Below are 24,541 nucleotides of genomic sequence, written 5' to 3'. Positions count from 1 at the left end.
GAGTATGGCACTTGCTACTAACTAAAAGGCCTGGCAAGAAGAAGTCTTCAGTTATTCGGATGGTACCAAAAAAAATGACTATACCATTGACTAGATATGAAAAATTCAAAGTTAAGAGTAGGGCCTAGTGCTGCTGTTGAGCAAAATTTCACTCATAGTATAATTATGCCTGTCTTCATTAGTCCAATTGGTGCAGAAACGTAGGATGTTAAACCCCATCTTATTTCATTGTACAGTTTATAGACACACAACCACAGGCCATTCTTACCTGGCAGTCATATAAAATGGACTACGTGGCCAATTATATTAAATGTTGGATCACAGACAGTGAAGAAACAACATCAGTCCCCTATGAACCAAGAAAATTACTTTCTTTCAAGTCAGATATAATATAAAAACCATTTCAAACTAATAGTTTATTTGAAAGATGAACATTGGTTTAATTACAACAAATAGTATATAAATGAGGAGATTACATATACAATACTTTTTTAAGGCCACTATATAGAACAACACAAATATAATATTTTAATAATAACATACGTAAGTGAAAAAATAATTATAACAAAAAGTTTATTTTTTTATATATAAATTTAAAAAAAAAAAATGTGATGCCATCTTCAAGTTGCCACTACAAGTGAACATAAAAAAAATAAGTAATAAAAAGTAAAATGTACCGGTAAACAAAATATACTGTTATCTCTAAGCCAGTGGTTCCAAACCTCTTCTTTTTACTCAGAGAACTTCTGTAAGATATTAATGCACACTTGGTATATAAATTTAAACATATTAACAAAGGTAAAGCAGAAATACAGGTATATTTTTTTTATTCAATAAATGGAGCAAAGTTATCAACGAGAAATGTGCTAGATGGTTTTAATGTTTTTGGAAGGGGGGGGGGGGGATTTATTTTTCAAGGTGCATCTAATGACATCTCCCAGGACACTGTTCTGGAACCACTGCTCTAAGCTTTTATATGTGGAAACTGAAATTTGACTTGTGCTCTTTATTAACTGTAAATCTAACCGAATTGGCCCATAAATAATAGCAACTGGGACATAAATACACAATTTAAAATATAAAGTGAAAATGTTCAAGCTTTATTAGGCACAAGTTGAAATCAATTTAAAAAGTTCAGAAATATACCAATTGCTGATTTTGTGTCAAAAAATAACCTGTGATCTGGTAGGTCTGTTACATGGAATGTTAAACTGTAATACCCAACAAAAATATATAAAATTACTTTTATCACATGATTATAAAGTTTTCAAAGAAAGACTTCAGTTTGACTTTAGAATATACTGGAATGCTACAAGAGTTTTTATATATGTTATGTAAAAATATACGAAAAACTAATCAATAATAATATCACTTTTAGCCCAAAGGTAAATTAGATAATGAAATTTGATGTTTTTGTCACTTTCTAGTTACCCATTTGTACATTGAATAATATCTGTCATTAAATTGTTTGGCTTCTTCTATATACCCTATTTTGAATTGTTATTAACATAATTATATATAATAATTATTATAAATTATTTATAATATTATCGATTATAAAGTTATCAAAGAAAGACTTTAGTTTCATTTTAGAATATACTGGAATGCTACGAAAAACTGACTTATAATAATATCATTTTTATGAAATTTGATTTTTTTTGTCACTTTCTATCTATATATCGTATATTGTGTTTGTATTAACATAATTATATAATAATTATTATAAATTATTTATAATATTATTGATAGGAAATTTTGCTTGAACACAATGTGAAGAAATATAGAAAACTTTAAATATTAAACAGTTTTAAATATGTAGGACATATCCAACTGTACTCTTGATAGCTAACAGATTTCTCAGCTATTTAAACAACAAATACATCTTTTATCCACAGTATACAATTATATTGTATAAAACAACACGAGTATTGATAATGTTAAGATTTTACATAATGTGACCATTAATTACAAATGCTGTTTGTGATAAAATAAATAACAACTAAGGAGTATTAATACAGTTAATGACTAATTTCTAGATTAGACAATATTAAATTGTATAAAACAAATAATTGACTATCATATGGTGAGGTAAGCAAGGTGAGCATTTAAATAAATAAATATAACATTTATTCAGGTATTGGGACCTATACTGTTAATATTATAACATTTGGCAAACATAGAAATTAACTTATTTCATCATGTCACACACAAACACAGAAACTGAAGATCACTTTCCCAAAATACTTTAACTACGGTACCAGGTCATATTTTGGTAAAACAATATTTCATTTATGCATTTACACACAACAAAAAATTTAATATGTAAGATAATTTCAATTAAACGACAATAAAATTATATTTGAAAGTCATAAAAAAGAACTCGGCATATTGACACCACATATGGTAATCTTAATTTCCTTAAAAGATGTATGAGAAAGTGTTCTACTTATTTATATTATTATCATACATGATATTTCTATGTAGTTTGTGTACTAATTATAATATATACAATAATATGCATCAATTCTTTATTCACATTTTAGACTATCACAGACTTTGCCAAAATAAGCATAAACATATTTACTGACATTATATATATTTTAATTACAAACACTTGAAGTTCATAAATTGCGTATGTGTGTCTTTATATCAACACATAGAATGGATTGGAATGGTAAGTGGTTCAAAGAGGTAATTATGGAGCTTTTTGGAGCTATCTGGTAAATAAATAATGATCGAATTAACTATATAGTTTTCAAATTAGAATGAAGTTATAGACATTTTAACTTTGTGTCGGACACATTTTTTAGTGGTTTTCATGTAAGAAGATGCTGGTGCAAAAATAATTTAAAGAGCGTGACTACTTGGATTTTATGAAAATTAGGTTGGATTTTATGAAATTTAGGTAGTCTTAAGTCTATTGAATATTATATTGTTCTAATTTAATTATATTTATTTTCTTGGTGAACTTGATAATGTCTCTTTAACAATGGCTAACGTCTTGTCAACACTTTTCCTAAACATGTTCCGTTCCTGAAAAAAAACATACATCTTAAAAATAAACTTTCTTCATCCAAAACAAAATAAAAAGTTAATATGTTAAAATTTCTTAATAATATTCCTTGACCTCGAACCTTATAAAAAAATTGCAAAACAAAATGTATACAATTTCAGAAATTATTCAACTTTGATATAAAAGCTTATTAACATGTGAAGAGGTATCTGGTATTCTAGAAATGTAAACTATTTTAAATATACTATAAAAACTTTTTATGTTTCCATTTACTCCTTTGGGGAATAAGAGAATTCCACAGGTGAACTTACACCAGTGAAACAAAAACATTTAATTCTATAATATAAACTGCAATATTGTGATCAGACTCTTTTTAAACTGCTTAAAATTTACAAATAATGACGGCATTAACATAAACACGATTAAGTAAAGGTATCAATTCATTAAAATGAAGCATAAAATTAAAGTGGAATTTTCCCTTGTATTTTCTTAAAGTAGCTGCAAATGAAAATTAGGGTTTTTTTTATCGTGGAGGGTAAGGAGATGCAAAAGACAGTGAGCAAAAACTTCACAGATGACACCCATGTTTTTTTTTAAACCCTTGTACATGTATGTACAAATAACTCCTAACATGTGGTATCAGGTTTTCTAGAAAGAGTAAGCATATCCTGCCACGTGCATGTCACCCAACTGTCTGAACGTCGACCTTATAAATAGAAGCTACTGTATTTTATCTATAGCAAAGGAATCACTATGTCATGCTTGCACACCTTAGATTACGTGAGTTAAGAGATTACAGTCAGTTATAGAAAAAGGACCATCAACTGGTGATTCAGGAGAAAACACAAATAATCATGAACTATTTTGCAGTATAATAATACTGTTGTTGTTAATCACTTACTAAACAGTTTCCAATGTAAGTCTACGTTTTCTTGGTTCGTGGTCTTCATTCTCAGGTCCCTCATCTTCCGCATCAATTTCTCCTTCAAACATCTGATGTAGTAATACCTCCACCTTTTTACGACCTAAGAGAAGAAAAGTAGTTCAACAGTTTACAAAGAGTATTTTCCAGAATCAAATTTGTATGTAAATGGATGGATAACTCTCTATTATGGTTCCTCTTTAGGCCCAAATAAACAGAAGGCCTACAACTTTAAGCTTTTACAGTATTTTCCAGAATCAAATTTGTATGTAAATGGATGGATAACTCTCTATTATGGTTCCTCTTTAGGCCCAAATAAACAGAAGGCCTACAACTTTAAGCTTTTACACATTTGATGATGAACATTGTCCTGGCTTGCATTCACAAGGGAGAGAGAAATGAGGTTTAATTTCCACTCAACACAAACTAGGTTATTATGAAACTAACATGGTTCAATTTTATTTCAATAATTCGATGGCACGTAGGGACTTTCTTTAGCAGTGGGAGAAAACTGCAGAATAGTTATATAAATCGTGAAAAATAACATGTATGAAATATAAGATTGGAAAATTATAAAAATCTAATGGGTTCTTCCTAAAACCCTAAGGAACAATCTTGCCAAGTTTTAAAAAAAGATTGCCATGCAACAACCATATGTCTGTCAGCAGTTAAGTCATTTAAAGAGTTAAATAAATAACTCCCACAATTTCAAAACATCAGACTATTAAAAAGCCTCTAAGGTGCTAACAAGGTGAATAACTCTTCCTGGATGTTAATCGAAAATAGGATGGATTGACATCAATATAAATTTCAGAATGATTAGTAAACAAATGCAGCTTATAAGATTTCATAACAAAGGGGCATAACTCTGGAGGAGATAACTGAAAATCAATAGGCGTCTTCATTCAATGAGATGACAAACCATATAAATTTCAAACTTGGGTTGCCAGGCAATGAAATAATGCCCAAAAGCTGCTAAGTCATACAAGCCAGACAACTGTTACAAATTTCAGAAAGATCCGATCATAATTAAAGTCTCTGATGTTCTAAGAAGATATTGTGGAACAGTCGGGAATAGCCTTGGAAGTTACTATCAAAAATTGTTGAAAAATAATAGGATTTTTTTTCTTTTTATAGAATAAACAACATCAAATTTAGAAAGATAATAAAGGTATTTAAAATGGTCTGAATATATATGCAGAGATAACATACTAAAATTTCTTTTTTTTTGCTTCCACTTACTTCGTTTTTTAAGATGAAATCGTAGACCTTGTTCCTGAGACAGGTCAGGTATACTCTCTGTGTCAGAATCATCTTCAGGTTCATTAGAGCTACCGGCTGGCTCTTCTTCATTTTCAACTAATTCTATTGTATCATTCTTTGGTTTTACTGGGGTTACTGGTTTTCTGTAATAATATCATTTATTCACAATTTCACTGAATTTTAATTTTATCCTTGAAGCAAACTTGAGTAAAAGCAATCCATAGAGCAATTTAAGTCATTTTGGTACCGGTACTATGGTTCAGTCTATTTCAATAATACACTTGAACTTATGGATCTTCAGTAGGAGCAAACTGGAAGATACAGACAAAACTCACAAGATTAGACAGGCGACCATAATCTTGTCACAAGAAAGTTTGAGATTGGAACCAGGCCACTTGACTAAATGACAGACCTTATGATCTAACATGTTAGTCCACTCGACTGACCCCATTCCAAAAGCAAATGATATCAGGAAAGGTAACCTAGGAAGTGTATGCTGACCCTGGCTATTGTATTCAAGGTGCCACTGTTATTTGTTTATTAAAACAAATAAACTAAAACTTAAGCATTATTAACAAAAACTTACAGTCCAATACCCAATCCAAGTTCTTTTATTTTAGCTTCTACTACTGATTCTAGACGAGGTTGTTTCTGTAGAGAATATTCTAATATAAACGCCTCTAGAATAAATGCAGTAAAAATACTGAAATAAAACAAAGACAGAACATGAAAATGCTCCTCAAAACATTTTCACAATAGGGTTTTTACTACTATATATGTCACAATGACAAATTTCACAATCTTTAAATTTGCCATTGAAATCATCAATTCTGATAGGGTTTTCCTCAAGTCCAAATGAACAATACCACCAAGTCTTAAAGTGTTATCATGTTTGATTTTTCATAATTTCAATTCCGTTCACATTCCGTAATTCTGTTCACATTTCGTTCACCATCTGTAATAATGTAAATCAAGTAATTTGTTAAGTAGTCAATCCGTAATTTCACTAAAACCGGCAGATATATGAAGAGCATGGCTGCATTTCAAATTGTTATCAAGTTGTATGCCATCATAAAGTTTTTTACGTGCTTCATGTAGAATTAAAATTGTTGTTTGTTATGACTTTTGATTATGTGTGAAGTCCAGTACGCCTGAACATCCAATACGGCCAATGCGGGGATGTAAAGTTAAGCAAGCATGGTCTCTAGCCGTTACATAGATAAATCTGTTCTATATTGTGTCAACAAGTTTTAAAAGTCGAGATATGAATAGAATTAAAGACACTTATATGGGTATACTACTTCTAAACTTATTAACATGCTACTTATTGATAACATGCTTGATAACGATCTGCATGTGTATCGAAACATAGCATGTTAATAAATTCAGAAGTAGTATACCCCTATAAGTGTCTTTGATTTGTAAAATCTACTTTATATGTCTTATAAGGATTATATGAATAGAACTTTGTCCAGTATGTTCACAATATGTTATGAATTTGAAACTACACTGGGTATTACTACCAAATATACCATGGAATTACTCATGGATGTCGTCATCAAAATATTCTGATAGGCTTCTTTCTTACAACCAAATGAACAATCCCTGCAAGTTTGAAAAAATCCAATAAGAACCTGTAGTAAGTAGAGTGCTCACAAGGAAAGTTAGACAGGGCGAGAGACGTGAGTGACGACAGTCATATTATGTCCAGGTTAAACATAGGAGTACAAAAAGGTGGATCACAACTCAAATACGCGTGAAATAACCAATATTAAATACCATAACTAAGGAGCAGACATTTTGTTACTTACTTAAGAACAATAACAACACAGGTTAGGTGAAAACAGAAGAAATAAAATCGAGCTGCTTTATGAGTCACAATAACAAATCCTGATGACAACAGTACAACGAAGTTAAGGAAAATATAAAACAGAAACAGAAATCTTTTCTAATGTGAGAAAACACCAGTAGTTCTAATCTTGTATTTTCTACTTCTATCAATATTTATTAACCAAAAATCCTGATCGCAATGACTCTGGTTTGATTAGAAAAAATTCTTTTACAATTTGTTTCTTTTTCATAATTCTATATTCATAATACATTTAGTAAGTATCATACTTAACCAGTAATGAGTCATTTCCCAGAATTGAACAATTAAGACCATTTAAAAGATGGATCCCATACAAGGAGTATATCTTAAAGAATCAACCCCAATTATGATTTGATAAATTTGAACATAAACTAGGGGATAACTCAACAATATGTAAGCGATAATGGTTCTTCCTTTTGATCTTTTGAACATTCTCTGCGAATCTGAAATAAATCTCACCTCCTGTACAATATATGACAGAGCGAAATAGTGGATAGACAATGTGTTGCAACAATTAATGTGTATGTATAATAAAAGGATATCATGCCACTGATTAACAACAGTTAACTCAAACAAAACAACAAAAGCCTTTAAAATATTATTAAAGTTGTTGTTACAGTAATGGCTGTTGTAGAAGTCCGAATTCTCTAACTTTGGATTGCCGCAATGTTTCTTTAACGGATCTAGGTCTGTACCATTGTATCCATAGAAGTGAATCTTGTTACCGAACACTTCCATTCCAATAATAGCATAAAAATAATAAAATACCTGAAATATTTTTCATGGAAAGATTATTAAATATTTTATACGAATTCAATCACTTTTTATTAATAAGCTTTCTTTAAAAAAAGTCAACAGGCGATTGCCATGCAAGATATGTCCACATTTTGCAAGAGATGGATAGAGAACAAGCTAAAAAAAACCCATTATTTTCCGTACAATCAGGGGCCATAACCAGGATGTTATGGTCCAACATGCATCAATATCGAAAGGAACCAAGATCTTTGGGGTATAATCATGTGTTTTAAGTTTCGTCAAAATGAGATAAAAATTGTGACCTCTAGAAGATCAAAACAGAATAAAAATTGTAACCTCTAGAGTGTCCACAAGCTAAAAAAGTGATTTGTATGTACAACCAGTGGTCCAATACATGCAAATATCGAAAGGAACCGAGATCTTTGTGACCTCTAGAGAGAGGATGAACATAAGTATATCTTAAGTTTCATCAAAATAGGATAAAAATTGTGACCTTTAGAGTGTCCAAATGCTAAAAATGTGATTTTTTTCATACAATCAGGGGTCATAATCCATGCCAATATCAAAAGGAACCAAAATCTTTGGGATATAAACCTATATTTCAAGTTTCATCAAAATCGGATTACAACTGTGACCTGTAGAGTGTTCACAAACAAATGTGATCTGACATACGGAAGGGCAGACAGGGGTGACGACAATATACGTTCACATAAAATGTGGGCGTATAAAATCTCTACAGCCAGAACTCAAAAAGATAAAAAAAACTTTGTTAATTTTTAGCATTAGTTCATTGCACAGAACTAAGAAAGATGCATCTAAGAGTCTCTGCTGCAGATATTACGAGTTCATTTACTAAAAAGTATCTGGGATGAAAGACAGAAGCAGAAGCATGCTTACAAAAATAACGCCACCATATGTTAAAATAGATGGACCAATATTCACAATCGTCATAATAATAACTTTAAATCTAAAAACAAATAAAGAATTGATTTTTAGTAAAAACATAATGATAGAATTTCTAATATAAATAAAATCTCAAAATAAATAAAGTCAATACACATAGTTTTATGACCAATAAAGTCAATACACATAGTTTTACGACCAAATAAAGTCAATACATGTAGTTTTACGACCATATCATATTCGCTTTATAACTTAACTAATGTTAATTAAAGCACAATACTACAATAATTCTATGTTAAAATCTTGCAAATTTAAAATGCTCATTTAAAAAGCTAACAAAAGCATTCTAGTATTAAGCTTTAAATCAGGCAAGCTTTATAAAAAAAAAAAAAATCAAAAAAAAAAATCTAAATTGCATCTCAAAATAAATCTTGCGATAAATTTAAAATATTATGCAATATTTCTCCTGTCTTTTGAGCTTCTTTTGATATATTTGATTTTTACTAATTTAAAAAAAAATCTAAATTGCATCTCAAAATAAATCTTGCGATAAATTTAAAATATTATGCAATATTTCTCCTGTCTTTTGAGCTTCTTTTGATATATTTGATTTTTAATAATTTAATTTTTTTTTTATCATGTCTGTTAATAAAGTATTCCAAGAGAATTTTCAATTGTTTGAAGATAATCTAGAAAAATAATATTAGCTTAAAAAACATTGTGTATCTAGCATTTTGATTCTGATGATTATTGTAACATTCTTTTCTTATTTTGTAACTTATTCCAGGAGAATGATTAATTATTTTGAAATCATGAAAGCATAATCTTAGCTTCAAAAAACGTTTCCTACCTTGCATTTTGATTGCGGAAACTTTATGAAAAAGATCAATGACTTTATTATTTCAAAAATTTACAAAAATTCTTTAATTTAATAAGAACAAAACCACCTAACATAAAACACAGAGATGAAGTACATGCATATATATATACTGTTCAAAAAAAGTAGGGGATATTCAGAAACAATACAAAACTGTGGAAATGAACTGCTGTTTTTATTAGAGGTAACCAGTGTATGTTAATAACAGGCCAATTGCCTACACATGAACATAAACAGTTCATATTGCGGCTTATCTGACGGCCCCATTTGACTCGCAAAGAGATACACCGTCAAAAGTGAAAATGGACGTTTTTGATTTTTGTCTTAATAATGAGTAATTGCTCCACCAATCCTCAGACATTCAGCAATTCGTCGTGGCATGCTCCTAATCGACCATTCAATCACGATTTGGGGCAATCTGACCCACTCCTCTTGCAGTGCCACAGCCGATTCTTGCAGTGTTGTCGGTTGACGTTGACGTCGACGAACACTTCTCTCGATCAAATTAAATGTAACACACTAAAGCAAAGATAAGCTAAACAGTAAATCTTATGCAAGAACCGATAGGAAAGCAAACATGGATAGATAAACCAGCACGCAGCAGTTTTCATCAACCCTTCCTTGAAGCGTCAAATTTTACAATGAACCCCTCCCACGTGTATGGCGCTATTGCTTATCGCATGTGCAGCTCAGTGGTTCTGTTGGGGCGATAAGTTCTTCATCTGTGAACATACTCTCAAAGCATGCCAAGTGTCCATGACTATTTATCATATCACAACCTGCATAGGTATTTGCATTCAATATCCCTTACTTTTTTTGAAGAGTATATATGTGTATTGTAAACTCAATGAAAATAAACAGATAAACTATATATTATATATAATAATAGGTACCTCTGTATACTTCCAAACAATTTGATTAATCTCATCACTCGTAGAACCAATAAAACATCTAACGTACGGAATTCTTCACTAGCTATAAATATTTTAAGACATAACATATCTAATATTTAGTAATTAATTATTATGTATTTCTACTCAATTTGATTCATTCCAAACTTGATATTTCATACTCAAACATAACACTTCTGATGTCAGCTATCTAAATGTTTTGAATATATGTTAGACCTTATGTGGTGTAGAAAAATAGAACCCATACAGACACAGACAAAATGAAATAATCTTTGAGAAGCATTTAGCAATTGATATATAATTATAACACTAGGGGATACAATCACTTGGTTTATTTACATGTACTTTGTTACACTGCAACATGTAATTTGTGAAATCTAGTTGAAATCAACCAAGTGACTGTATCCATACTAAATGTTCTAGTATTATATTACAAAATGAAATAAAGAAATAATTTGAATTGCTTTTTTAAAACAATATTCATTCACAAAAACTGAATTGAAAAACATGCAGACACCCTCTCGATAAGTTTAATTACCACTAATTGACTAACAAGAATAATGGATGACATTCAAACAGGCATAATGGCAAAATACATGCACAACAATATTAAATGAGAGCATATAAAAATTCAAATTAGCAATTTCTTTGAATATAGATTATGTACTCACAAGTTCCAATAGAAACCTCTATAATAGATGCCAATACAGCGGACCCGATTACCAATACATCAAAACTGTAATTACAATCATAGTTAACATTATCATGTTTCCGATTTGATTACAGTACAGACCTAAACTTTATTTTGTTTTTTATACTTTCGATGGTCTCCACTCCATATATATCTGACTGGTTTATAAGAAAGGTCAATAACTCTGGACATTATCAGAAGAAACTGAATTAGTCTCTATCATTCAGAAAAATATTCACAAATATTAGTCTGATGAAATCCTTATACGGCATTTAGTAACTGAAAATATGATATAAAACACAAATTTATATGGAAAACAATCACTGGGTTTATTTCACACTACGTTTCAACAAGTTCCTCTTGTCGTTCTCAAGTAAGTAATGACAGTATAGTAAACAAAGTCTCACAGAGGAAACATTGGCGCCCATGAAATTAATTTAAGAATGCCATTTCAGAAAATCCATTTGATTGCATTCCCAGTTCAATATCGAACACTCTTGATTTCTTTTATTGTAAAATTTATCTCTTAATGAGCCATATCTATGTTGTTGTTTTTTTCATTAATCCTACTTCGTCACCACAATTCATGTTTGTTTATATTAATGCAAGAATTATGGGATTTATTGTGGGAATGGGTACGACTCTTACTTGACTTGGTCAAAGATACTCGATAATCAACCACATAAAAAAAAACAACTCCCAGTTACGCAAGGGCAATGGAACTTTTCGTCAAATATTGACAATGGTCACAGATCCTCCGTACGTTGAAGACAAGGAGGATCTGGATGACCGAGACCATCACTCAATAGACTGTAGTCTGTAGAATGTTCACAAGAAATTGTATCATAAATGAAGGACTGCATTTAATCTGGGAGTATATAAAAACTGTTAAGACTTACACATTCCAGAATCTTGCGATGAATCCTTTAGGTCCGTATGTGTAAAGTTTTAAAAGTATTTCCAAAGAGAAAAAGATCAGAAAGAACATGTCTGCATCATCCAAATCAAATGCAATAAAAAACGCATTGACAAAAATCAGGAAATCAAATGACCATCGAAAGCCCCTGAAAAAAGAAAGTTTTCAATAAAAAAAGCTATTAGTCGACGACATTTAAATGATTTAATCACTATCGCAATCTGATTAAAGTACAGATCTATATTTCGTTTCATTTTTTTTTATACTTTTGATGGCCTCTACTACATGGAGATCTGATAAGTTGTAGTGTTAGGTTGCATCAGAGGTCATAGGAGCGGCTTTTGACCCTATTGAACTTTTAAGCAAAATTTTATGGAGTATCTGTGATGACTTTTAAAAAAAATTGAACTTGTTAACAAAGTTTTATGTTCCGATTGTGATGACTTTTAATAACTGAACTTTTTAGCTAAGTTTTATACAATGCTTGCTCTTTTCATTTTAATAACTTCATATTTCTTAAATTTCCGTGATTATATGTATAATTCATTTTTTATTTTTTTTTTATTTAACAAAATGTAATAGCGCCACGGAGCAGTAATTTTTACTGGAATGCAGGCGCTTTATAAATTCATTATATTATTATTATGACATCAGACATATGATTAAACAATGAACATTGATGTTTCTAGTGGACTACCCACAGTTCCATGTACCTCATGCCAAAAACTTTCTGTAACAGACCATTTCATTGGCTAATCCCTCACATCATCCAGAATGCGGGTTATATAACAACTCTTCCAGATCCTAGTGTAGTAAAGACAAGTAAACGAAATTTTGAACTATAAAAAATGCAACGAAATAGGATCTATGTTTTACTCAGATTGTCACTATAGCTAATAGTTTTACAAACTTTATGATTATAAACTGATTATCTACCATGTTCTGACAACCCATTTAATAACTGATGACAAATATTTACAATGTTCTGACGACCCATCTATTAGCTTTACTAACTTTATATACTGATGGAAATTATTTACCTTGCTCTGACGACCCATCTAATAGCTTTACTAACTTTATATACTGATGGTAATTATTTACCTTGTTCTGACGACCCTTCTATTAGCTTTACTAACATTATATACTGATGGAAATTATTTACCTTGTTCTGACGACCCATCTAATAGCTTTACTAACTTTATGATTATATATGGATGGTATTTTATGCTCGAGGAATGTCTGTCTATCCGTCACTTCTGATAATTCTACATGTAGCAAATCAGATAAATTTATAAACTGAGTTTTTTCTGAAATTAGAAAACTGATTACATATCATATTTGATTCACATGTGATTAAGTCAGACATTTTAATCTGTACTTCATGATTTTAGCAATGAACAAACTTTGATGCAAACCATAAAATCTTCTACAAGCAGTCACAGCATTTAAAAGGAATTAAAGGAATGAAATGAAATGGGTTTAACATCCTACTTTTCTGCACCAATTACTAGGTTAATGAAGACAGGCATATGTCATACAGTGTTAAATTTTGCTTGTACAGTGGCATTTCCATCTACTCTCTGAATTCCAATTGCCAAGGATCATTTACGTGTACACGGGGCATTGATTTTGTTGTCCTATCCAAATGACGTAGCACCTTCCTTCCTGCAACACTGACAAGAGGAAACGGCAAATATTGGGATCAAATCATGGACCTCCAGGTTAATGAGTCAGTACTATAATCACCAAGTCACGCATTTCAAATAGCAAAATGGCTAACATAAGGTCTAATGTGAATGTAGGAGTAATATTCAAATTAGCAAGGATTCTTCAACATCTATATAAGAGAGAGATGAGGTTTAATATCCACTCAAAACAAACTAAGGGTCTATAGCAGTGGGTGGAAACCAGAGAACCAGTTAAAAACCCACAACGTTAGGCAGACAACCCTACTACTTGTCACATTCAAGTGTGGGATCAAAACCACACTACCTGTTCAATGACATACATTGTATCTCATGATCTAAAGCGAATGCATTGTACCATTTGGCCACCGACCTGTCCCTTATATAAGAAGAGTATGATAAGTATCCTGGAGACATCAGTGTAACTTACTTAAGACATTTTCCCCATCACTATCAAGTATTCGTAGCAACAGATCTAATTGTTGTTGACTTTTCGTGGGTAAAATTTTTTTCATCAATCGATTCCAGGTTTCCTGCGTAATAACATATTGACTACCAACTTTATCCTTTAATATCTCAAAGGCACGATTTAATTTTCGTCTTTTGCTATAAACTGATGTTCGAATTTCATTCTGAAACATAAAACAAAGAGTTGTGATAATAAATTCAACAAATAGATACAGCAATATATATTGACTATGGAGTGTTTGGTCATTTTGGGACAAGAGTGTGGTAGGCCACTTTTGACAGTGGGAAATCCAAGTGTAACTCTAATATAGCATGTGAAAATATTTTGATGAACTCCAATCATTCATAATAACTCAATATGTATAGTTAAGCCACCTAAATAGTAAGTATACGAGAACGGCACTACACATAAACAAACCGAAACTAATAAGACAAATAAACTCAATGACAGGACAAACAATACAAGGACATTGAAAGCAGCAAACAACAAAAGAAACATCAAGCAAACTTAAAGGGACATTATGTAAGATTTGATAAAGAGCTGACAGTTCTAATTATAATAGTTAAAAAATAGATAATGAAAAGAGAATATGTTAAAAATTTCAGTCAAATTACTTCACTCTGAGTCAAGTTATAGCCTTTACAAGAACAGTGTGGCCTTGATTGTTACTGCTACCATTGTTATGATAATAAACAAAGTCTTGATTATCCATTTTTAAATTAACTATCTAGAGTACCTGATGGCATCGAGAATTAATTAATGTCTAATTAATAATTTAGATAACATTTAAGGCATAAAGTAAGGCCTGCAATAGGCAGATTTAGCTTTGGCACAATGCCTGTTTAACTATTGAGCTTAAAGAAATGATTTAAAAGGTCAAGTATTAGACAATCTTTTAGTCTAAAAGACAGAACAGAATAAATGTGACCTTGTTGGTGATGTGAACTGCTCAAATGAGAAGTAGTATCAGTTCTTCTAGAAAAATAAATTGACCACTGGCCATTGATTGTCATTTTTTCAGACAATATCTCATTAAGAAAACAAAACTAAAATATTGACAGAAGATAAAGATTTACCCAACTTATAGGAGCGGAGGATGTCCATTGTTGCAAAAGTTTCAATCCATCACAACTTTGTGATAGGTGTTTATATCATGTAATGAGGATGTCCAATGTTGCAAATTTTTCAATCCATCGTAACTTTGTGAATATTAAACAGAAACGACTCATTTTCGGACTGATATTTACTTTAGAGATTTACCATTCACAATATTGTAGTTTCCAAGGGATTCAAAATCCCTCAAATGACCATTAGCGAATATAATTGTTCCTACCTTTAAATTTTTCTTATAGTTGTTATAAATAGCAGCCAGTACAATACTCATAAATATATACAAACAGACAATAACATAGGCAATAAAAAACAATGCAAACCAATTACTGTAATCATACGCTGGCATCCTACAAAATAAATATCATGCTAGAATATAGTCAACTATTTGTTTGATTGGTAATAACAAAATCATCAGACCGTTCAGTATATTATATTTTGGTGCAAAAAAAATCATGAATTCAATGTAATTCTTGTTTTTAAACTGGCCATCTTAAGTCTCTAACTGGAGCAAAGTTTCATTAGTATTAAAAGTTAGGTTTGTAGAAGGATTGTAAGATGGTAGAAGGATGGTAGAGTGGAAGAAGGATGGTAGAATGATGGCAGCATGATTGTAGAATGATGGTAAGATTGCAGCATGATGGTAAGATGGTAGAATGATGGTAAGATGGCAGCATGATGGTAAGAGGGTAGAATGATGGTAAGAATGTAGCATGATAGTAAGATCGTAAGATGACAGAATGATGGTAAGGTGGTAAAATGATGGTAAATATGGTAGAGTGATGGTAAAAGGATGAAAGAAGGATAGTAGAATGGTAGTATGATGGTAAGATGATGGCATGATGGTAAGATGGTAGAATAATGGTAAGTCGGTAGAAGGATGTTAAATTTGGTAGAAGGCTGGTAAAATGATGGTAGAAGGGATGATAAGATGGTAGAAGGATGGTAGAACATAGTAAAGGGACCATAGAAGGATGGTAAGATGGTAGAAGGATGGTATGATCATAGAAGGATGGTAGAATAGTTGATATCATAGATGATTCAAAAACAAAACTTACATGACATCTGGGTTATTTGCTGTGGTAACCAAAACATAAAGATCCCAAATACAATCCCAATAATTCTTAAAATAAGGATCACCATTAGGATATTCTAAACTGTTTCTATAATAAAATATCAAGCAAGAGAATAATATCTTTAAATGTAACCAAACTAATATCTTAGTCGTAGTCAGGCTATCCTTTGAAATCAGTACCGACATGACGTTATTTGTGGTAAATACTTTGATCCTTTTGAAACTAACTAGTGTAACTTTAATTTCTATTTTTAATAGTAATTGCAGGGGGACTGCACCAAACACAATCAAATATACAAGACAAATCTACGGGCAAGGCACAATATCACAAACATCAAACATACATATCAGATCAGTCCCAGGCCTGTAGTGATACAGACATTTATTCAAAATGAAAAACGAAATAAAAATAAGGGAGAATAAGTGTTAATTTAAGGAGAAATTTTTCCTAGATGGTAGCTCTTCAACCCACACTTCTTTTCTTTTACATGTACATGCACACCAATATGTACATTGATAGCACTCAGCTTTTTCATCCTTTCCGAATGACACTTTCCATGTCAACATGCAGATAATACCCCCAGCTTGTCTTAAAAAATCTCAAGATTCAAACCATGGCCAATCTAGACGAGAGGCTGTTTAACTATCGAGGAGCTCAATTTAAAAATCCAGTTAAATGAAATGTAATATTTAATGGCACGTTAGCATCAACCGGGCTATATGGCACCAAACACATGGTGAATTTAACCAGTCAAATTAAACATTATCACATTATTATTTTTAAATACACAAATAAAACAAGTATCACAGATAATAATATTATCTAAAACTAAATATAAGACATTTTGTGTACATAAATAATTAAAATGAAAAAAACAAAACAAAAGCAAGTTACATCAATAAAGCTACATCATGCAACCAGAACAACCGAGTGTGAAAAGGTAGGATAATATTCAACCAATGTGTCACAGAGTTTCAATTATATAAATATCTATAAAAATATCAAAATATATATTCTTGTGAATTTGATTAGGTATTTATTGACAGTTTTTTTTTTATTCAGACTAAGGTAAAAAAGTTATTTTATTACTCACCGCTTTGAGAATAATTTCAGAGCTAGAAGAGCAAACAAGAGAACACTGAGAAAAAATAAAATCAGAACATTCATAATTTCTGGTACTGTTCTTCTGATATTTCTAAAAGCTCTCCTCACCTATAATACAAAAATAACCAAATAAAATCAGGGCCATAGATAATTAACCTAGATTGTGGGGCACAGATTTTGGAATGAGATATAGTTCAGATATTGGCAAACCATAGGTCACATGAAAGGCAGCTGGAGTCTCAATGAGCTTTTTTGTACAATTTTGAATGATTTTAATGTTAGACATGTTTAAAATTGGACCCATAGCATATAACATTGCAAAGAAAAATACATGTATAAAAACATAATAACCTGCTTGCCATCAGAAAAGTTAATAATGAACAGAGGTCGCAAAGGTCTTGACCATCGTACAGGGTTGGTATCTGGTGCTACTTGATTCCATATTATATAACATATTATGTCTAATACAGTTAACTAAAAAAAAAGAAATCATTCATTGTATATAAAATTTAAGCATTAATTCTACCTCATTACATTTGTTTATTGGCAGAAAATAGAATTCTATTAGCCAAGGAATTATCAAGATATGAAATGTTAATATTTCTAAATAGATATTTTTATTCTTCAATTTATAAGATCTATGCTACTAACTATAATTGTGCTGAGCACTATAAGATGTTTTGTATCCTTCCAGAAACTTGACGACTGCTCCACATAGGCTGCATGACAAAACCGGGACACAAAGAAAACTAAACACACAATCTCTAACAAAATAGTTGCCTGTAAAATAATTATATGATATAAGTTTAACCATACATGTAGGACAAATTCAATCTATTTGCATTTTCACTAAAATATCAAATCAAATTTCTCACAGCTTATTAATACACACGTACGCAGACTGATTATTTAACATTAAATTCAGAAAAAAATCAAAATACCAATCAGATTTAAACTAGGCCCATCAGGTTTCTCCACTACAGATAATGTAGTTTTCAAGTGATTCATATGGTTTAAAATGGCACACCAGGACTTGAAGTTCATATTAACTCTGAATATAATTGTACTTCTAACAAAATTTATGATTTGAACAGTTAGTGTTTTGTTTCATCCTTCAGACCGATTCAACTGATATTTCATTTAAATGATGCAATTTGGAATTTGGCTTTATATAAGTCATGATTAAATCATCCAAGAAATCACTATCAGTACAAGGCTGACAAATTGAAATTCCATAGATAGACAGGTTTCAAATCTGTCAATAAAGAAGTTTGACATAGATATTAATTAAATGAAAATGAAATGAAATGGGGGTTTAAAGTCCTACTGCAGATATTAATTAAAGGTAAAAAGATTGAAAACTGTGTTATTGTGAATGTAAGACGTTCCCATGTATTTATTATGTATAGACTAGTATTGTAATATTCTTACCCAATATGGAGCTTCAAAGGAGACTGCTGGTTTTTCTATAAATGCTAGGGATAAATCTAATATTATAAAAGCATAGAGACCCCAGCGTAAATACCAACTATGGTAAAATAAATATGATCTGAAAAAAAAATACAATAATATTAGAGAAGGAACGATGGGCTAAAAATCTACTAAAACTAACCATTTCGGGACTAACATAGGGTGTACTTTTATTTCAATAATTTGTTTGTGGACAGGGATCTTTAAAAGTGGGAGTAAACGAGAGTACCATGTGAAAATCCATCTTTACTGCTTGTCACACACACACTTGAGCAGAATCCAGTCAGGATACTTTCATTTCTGCCAAATCTTTTCAAAATTCAAATGTCAAGCGAACTCTTATGTGCAAGAATTTTGGCCAGTCCAACAGTTTTCCTTCCAGACCCACAACTTCTATGCGTGTTAAGTAGTAATCAAAAGTTTTTCTCAGTTCTTGTATGGCAGACGTGAGATCTGCAATGAATAGTATCAGAAGCTATTCCTGTTGAGGCCGTTATCTCATATAATCTTCAAGATTATATAAACATTAGCGTTCAAACTACTCGTCACATTCTATGAAAATCCTCTGATTCCTACAATAATTATAGTGCTTTTTGCAATCATTTTAATGCTTTGTCATTAATTGTTAATATTCTAGAACCTTGATAATTATCTACCAGATATGTATTTCCAATTTCATTCTAAACATATGGTAATTTTTATATCTATGGTTCTGCATATTCTTCCAATTCCATGCCAATGTGTACAAAGGTGGACCTGTTTCTTGTCCTATCCAAATGTGAGAACAAGGCTTAAAAAATCCTCAATAGAGAGGTCAGTGCTCCAATATTTGAATCAAGTAAGACTTCGGCTAAGGTATGACCCTAATATATATCATTCATTATCTGTGATGTTAAACTCAGGTATTTTTTTTTTGTTTTACATCATTTTTAAGCTAATAATTTGTACGAAAGATACCTGACAAATTTTTCTTCAGTTTTAAAATTGATATTCCTCCCTCGCTTGGCATCTAGAACTAATGTTGCTGCTAGTAAAATTTTCTGAAACAATAGAAATGAAACGAATATTTTACAAAAAGCTATGAAAATGAAAAGGAATGAACAGAAAGTGTAAAATAAATTAAATAATAAAAAGGGAAATGACGATCAAAGTCATTTTTTTGTAAATCAAACTATTTTACTCTTAAATCTCATACAATAGAAAGTTCTCGTTGTTGGGCTTTGCTCCTGTTTGCTCACAACACTTTATTTTATTTATTTTTAGCATTTTCAGAGATTCTATTCCGATTATCTCCCTTATTTTTTTGACATCTTGACGTCAACTGGCAGACTATCACCATACAGAAGGCAACCACTGTCAAGACCGGTCGTATTACGTCTTTCTTGTAAATCATAATTATTCTTTTTCCATTTTGAGTGAAGCCTGTATCATCAGGCCCCCGGACCCATTCACTTGATTTGATTTTTGATGTTTATTTCTTGCAATGCCTATATAGTTTGTCTTGTCCGCCAGTTTGTCTTGTTGGTTTTGTATTCTGTGTAGTTCGGTTCTCCTGCAATTACTAATAGAGGCATTCTGTCCAATTTTATGTTCTACTACTGTGTATATAAATCCACATACTGGTACCAAGTTTGATCAAAATTTCAAGACTATTAATAATAACCATAACTACCAAGCAGAACCAAGAAACAAAGAAAACCTTACCGCTTCTGTTTTTTCAATAATTTCTTGTGTTTTTAAGTCTCCATTCTCATTCGATTTACCAGTTTCTTCTTTTTCTCCATCTGTCGAACTTTCTCCCCCTTCTGTCTCCGCAATATTTATAAATTGTACTTCTTTTTTAGCAGTCGTCATTTTAAGCTTAACAAGTTCAGTTTATTCTTATCAACTTCCTGCACTATTTTCTATAAGTCCATCTTGAATAACTGACTGATTTTTAATATTGTCAAAACTCCATTCTGAAAAGATATCAAAGATGAAATTACTTTTATTCCTGAATAAGCAAAGTCAGTTAAGAACATTAACTCTGTAGGGAGAGAGAGAGAGAGGGGAATGGGGTTTAACATCCACTCGATACAAACTAGGTTATTTCGGGACTAACACATGGTTCAATTTTATTTCAATAATTTGCTGGCCGAGAAAGTTCATCCAGATTTTCCGACGTGGTGCAGGATGGAGGGCCTGACAAGGACAGCTGTTTAGTCGTTCGGATGGATCGAAAAACCGAGGTCCCGTGTACACATTGGCATGCACGTAAAAGATCCCTTGGCAGTTGGAATTCGATATAAGAGTAGGCAGTAGTGCCACTGCCCGGGCAAAATTTCCCTCATAGCACACTGTATGGCGTATATCCGTCTTCATTAGCCCAGGTTAGGAGCAGAACAGTAGGACGTTAAACTCCATTTCATTTCATTTCATTTCAATAATTTGCTTGTGCTTAGGGGTCTTTAGCAGTGGGAGGAAACTCTGGAGGAACTGGAGGAAACCCTCGAGGTTGTAAACTCTGTAGGGTAAGTTATTAGTGTGGAAGTATGAACAAGAGAGAGAGAGAGAGAGAAATGGGGTTTAACGTCCACCCGACACAAACTAGCATATGGTTTAATTTTATTTACATAATTCGCTTGCGCGTAGGGGTCTTTAGCAGTGGGAGGAAACCGGAGGACCCGGAGAAAACCCACGAGGTTGGACAGGCGACCCTACTCCTTGCCATGTACAACCGGGGATTCGAAACCACGCCAGTCGACTCAATGACAGATTGTATGATACAGCGCGCACACGCTAACCATTCAGCCATCCAACCCCCCAAGTATGAACAAGGATAAAGACAATATATGACCACAATAATATATGTGGGCATATAAAATGTGCCATAAAATTCTAAGGTGAATAATGTTTCATTCAGATCTTTTCTTCATATGTTATATAAATTATTATTTTTAGATATTTATTCACATGACAAGCCCATAATCAACTCTCTAGATCGTTGGATGGTCGGGGTATTGAATGGATTAGACCATAAATGCTATTATATAGTCACTAACGTTAAAATGGATGTTCCTCAATAAAAGGTCTGATAAAACTCCAAACAATGAGAATAAAGTAATTTGACTTAAATTTTCAAATATATTCATTTGTTACTATCTATTTTAAACTATATTACAGCAAGAATAACCAGCTCTTTATCTTAATCTTAAATAATGCATCTTTAAATTATAAAAAGTTGAACAGTTTTATCTCCTATTTTATCTATGTTTGAGTATGCCGAATATTTTGATGCAATAACCATCTCACCTCTATTGTCTATTATTATTATATTGTCTGTTTCCAGGGAAAAACAAACATTTCTATTTTTAAAAAGTGAAATTGATATAACAACAGTTTGATGTGTATACAAAGTTTCATAAAGATATTTTAAATCGTTGTATTTTAAATCGTTGTAGGTTGTTGTGTAGCCTACAGGCCTACGCTATAGTTTCATAATATCTTGAATGGTTTAGGAGATATGCTCAGGAAAAACAATTAGGATACAACTACAGGTGGACGGATAAAGTCATTTCAATAACCCCCCCCCCCCCCACACACACACACACACACACACAACTCACATAAGATTGTCTCATCACCACCTGAATAAACATATCAGATGAAGCCATTCAAAACTTTAATTCGACCAAAACAAAAGAGATTTTCCAGCTGATTCTTTAAAATGCAATCACTATCATGGTATTTCATTTCTTAAAAAATTATGTGTGCAGAAATTGGGGATTAATTAATGTAATTAGGTTGGTGCATCTGAAATAAATGGTATAATTAATGAATGTGCCTAATTATATAAACAACTGGCCCAATCGTGGCCAATCCATTTTTTTAAAAAAAAAAAAAAAAAAAAAAAAAAAACCCTCCCTTGGGCTATTTACCTTAGCTATACATACAATACAATGTGTGATACAAATTGGAAAAAAAAACAGTTCTAAGACTGCAAAAATTATAGTTTACCTGTCCAAATGAAAAAAAATGGTTAATCTCACTCGTTTACAACAATATTTTAATTAGTTATTCAATTTTAACAGATGATATTCAACATTCTTTTGATGTTTCACGTTACCTGACATCTATTCGGGAGGCGTGTCGCTCAACCTAGATTTTCAACCCAAATGAGAGTTGCCTCCCTTTTCGTCTCCAACTTTGGTCGACTTTTGACAAAAAATTCCTTTGACTTTTCTTTATTTGTTTCATTTGAAACGTAATGTATAAAAGCCAAGTTTTTCTCTGTAAATAAACTGATCTTGTATGTCAGTCTGGTCTGCTGCTGTTATTTTATACAATGATGCGACTAGGTTACAACTGAAGCTAGCACTACTGATTATTTCACCATTGAAATTGTAGGGTGTCGCTTAACCTAGATTTTCAACCCAAATGAGAGTTGCCCCCCTTTTCGTCTCCAACTTTGGTCGACTTTTGACAAAAAATTCCTTTGACTTTTCTTTATTTGTTTCATTTGACACGTAATTTATAAAAGCCAAGTTTTTCTCTGTAAATTAACTGATCTTGTATGTCAGTCTGGTCTGCTGCTGTTATTTTATACAATGATGCGACTAGGTTACAACTGAAGTTAGCACTATACTGATTATTTCACCATTGAAATTGTAGGGTGTAAATATAAAGTTAGCCCCCCAATTGTTTCTGCTTTAGGCTATCAAATGGAAAATGAAATGAAATGGGAGCTTAACAGGGTTACCAGATTAATCATTGAAGAAACCGGGATATTTATTATTCTGAGCAGGCTAAAGCTAAATTTAGCACGGAGCGCCCAAAGCGGGCCCGACAAAATAAGTGGCCAAAGGGGGCGATACATTGAGCACCGGAGGCGCGAACTTACTAGGGGGGTTTGGGGGCATGCCCCCCCCCCCCCGAAATTGTTTCATTTCTACAAGCCGGAAGATGCGTTTTCAGCCATTTTGTGACGGTAGTTACAATAAAAATATATATTGGTCATTGACAGGCATTATTTCGATTGTCACATTTTAGTAATATTTGTAGGAAGCCGTCCAGTTTTAAGCCAATCTTTTTCACAGAGGATTACAAAAGTCTTCTAATATCTCTGTAAAAGATGACTGCCTTCAACATGTGACGTCACATCACGCTCAATGGCACATGCATTGTTTACATAAGGCGTTACTGAATCGGGCAGAATGCTGGCTTTTACTCATTTTAATACCCATTAACACTAAATAGGAAAGGCACACCTCGGTTTTTCTACAAATCCTGATATACGGTACCGGCGCCTGCCGAGGTTTGCCGAATGTATTATGCACTGAACTATATTTAGATCAGAAGTGGCATGCTGAAGTAAGAGTGTTTGTAGCAAACGCTGTTTTATACATTAATATTAATCACTAGTTTATGTGTTTTGTGTTATTATTTTCAATTGAAAAACATCTGATTTAAAAACCGGGACATTTAGGCACATGAGAGGCATCGGGACAGTCCCGGTAAAACTGGGAC

At 32.0% G+C, this 24,541-nt stretch overlaps 1 protein-coding gene across 4 annotated transcripts; it reads right to left on the bottom strand.

The window, feature by feature from the left end:
• Positions 1-418: 418 nt before the first annotated feature.
• LOC126820984 (two pore calcium channel protein 1) lies at positions 419-23,348 on the bottom strand. Of its 4 annotated transcripts, none has more exons than XM_056101401.1 (22): positions 23,142-23,348; positions 20,741-20,994; positions 19,994-20,076; positions 18,998-19,115; positions 18,218-18,346; positions 17,918-18,040; positions 17,556-17,674; positions 16,445-16,549; positions 15,610-15,736; positions 14,238-14,439; positions 13,285-13,429; positions 12,106-12,270; positions 11,187-11,251; positions 10,498-10,579; positions 9,578-9,598; positions 8,722-8,791; positions 7,611-7,836; positions 7,010-7,100; positions 5,785-5,901; positions 5,178-5,341; positions 3,915-4,038; positions 419-3,033 (listed from the first exon to the last, which is right to left on the bottom strand). In XM_056101401.1, coding segments are annotated over exons 2-22 (2,427 nt in total). In that variant the 5' UTR covers positions 20,891-20,994; positions 23,142-23,348; the 3' UTR covers positions 419-3,032. The 4 variants fall into 4 exon arrangements, with proteins under 4 accessions (XP_055957376.1, XP_055957374.1, XP_055957375.1 ...); XM_056101399.1 differs by having other exon boundaries at positions 23,033-23,173; XM_056101400.1 differs by lacking the exon at positions 419-3,033 and having other exon boundaries at positions 3,810-4,038; positions 23,033-23,173.
• Between the last annotated feature and the right edge of the window lie 1,193 nt (positions 23,349-24,541).

Source organism: Patella vulgata, chromosome 5 (assembly GCF_932274485.2).
Source record: "Patella vulgata chromosome 5, xgPatVulg1.2, whole genome shotgun sequence".
Lineage (NCBI taxonomy): Eukaryota > Metazoa > Mollusca > Gastropoda > Patellidae > Patella > Patella vulgata.
This window is presented reverse-complemented; position numbering and strand designations above follow the sequence as displayed.